The sequence below is a fragment of the Neopelma chrysocephalum genome, unplaced genomic scaffold (genome assembly GCF_003984885.1).
Source record: "Neopelma chrysocephalum unplaced genomic scaffold, ASM398488v2 Primary Assembly neopelma1_91178, whole genome shotgun sequence".
NCBI classification, from domain to species: Eukaryota; Metazoa; Chordata; class Aves; order Passeriformes; family Pipridae; genus Neopelma; species Neopelma chrysocephalum.
In genome coordinates, this window is record NW_020919968.1 from 1 (window position 1) to 1,156 (window position 1,156).

The window sequence follows — 1,156 nt, forward strand, 5'->3', positions numbered from 1 at the left end:
GGGGGGGTTCCCCCCAGCCAAGAGCCGGTGCTGTGGCGTCCGTGGGGCAGAGGGGGGTGGGAAAGGGGGGTCCGGGGTGGCCCCCTGAGCTCCCAACCTGCTGTGGGGGGCTGGGGGATGATGGGGGGGACGGGGCACCCCCTGACCCGTGTCCTGCACATACAGGGGTGTTCCAGCTGATGGCAAAGGCTGAGTGTCACTTCATCAACGGCACCGAGCGGGTGAGGTTCGTGGCGAGGGGTATCTACAACCGGGAGCAGCAACTACACTTCGACAGTGATGTGGGGGTGTTTGTGGGGGACACCCCGTTTGGGGAGAGCTGGGCCAGGCACGTGAACAGCGACCCAGAACTGATGGAGCTCAGACGATCTGATGTGGACAGGTTCTGCCGGCACAACTACGAGGTGATCACCCCGTTCAGCGTGGAGAGGAGAGGTGAGCGTGGGGCAGAGTGGGTCCCCTCGGCCCCTGCCCCGGGAATGACCCTGGAGCCCCTCAAACCCTCCCCGGGAATCACCCCAGACCCCTCAGACCTCCCTGTGCCCGTCCCGTGGCCTTTTGCCCCCTCCCAGTTCATCCCAGTCTCTCCCAGTCCTTCCAATGCCCCCGAGTCTCTCCCAGTCCATTCCAGTTTTTCAGAGTCCATCCCAGTCCATCCCAGTCTCTCCCAGTGCCCCCCCGCGTCTCCACGCGTCGATGCCCCCGAGCTCCCGCCCCTCAGCCAATCGCAGCGCGTCTCTCTGATGACGCTCCAGTTGCCAGGCAGACCCAAAGCAAACACTTCCCTCACCACCACTCAGCCTCCCAGGCCCGAGCGCTTCCTTCCCAGGCCACACCAGTCACTCCCAGTCCTTCCCAGTCACTCCCAGTCCTTCCCAGTCACTCCCAGACCCTCTCGCTCCACTCCCAGACACTCTCGATCCACTCCCAGACCCTCTCAGTCCATTCCCAGTCGTTCTCACTTCACTCCCACATCTCCCAACTCTCTCCCCAGTGCCCCCCCAGCCCAGACCCTTCTACCCCACCCTATTCCCACTCCCTCCCACTGCCATCCCAATCCCTCCCAATGTCCTCCAAGCCCTCTCCCCTCCCTCCCAGTGCCCCCCAGCTGAGCCCAGTGTCTCCCCCGTCCCTCCCAGTGCCCCCCAGCGTGTCC

General features: G+C 64.7%; 1 protein-coding gene across 1 annotated transcript; it reads left to right on the forward strand.

Moving 5' to 3' along the window:
* Positions 1-165: 165 nt before the first annotated feature.
* On the forward strand, positions 166-1,150 carry LOC113979972 (class II histocompatibility antigen, B-L beta chain-like; the record flags this gene model as incomplete). The annotated part of the gene is made up of 2 exons (XM_027707247.1): positions 166-435; positions 1,140-1,150. Coding segments are annotated over 2 exons (281 nt in total), but the record flags the coding sequence as incomplete, so codon positions are not given.
* Between the last annotated feature and the right edge of the window lie 6 nt (positions 1,151-1,156).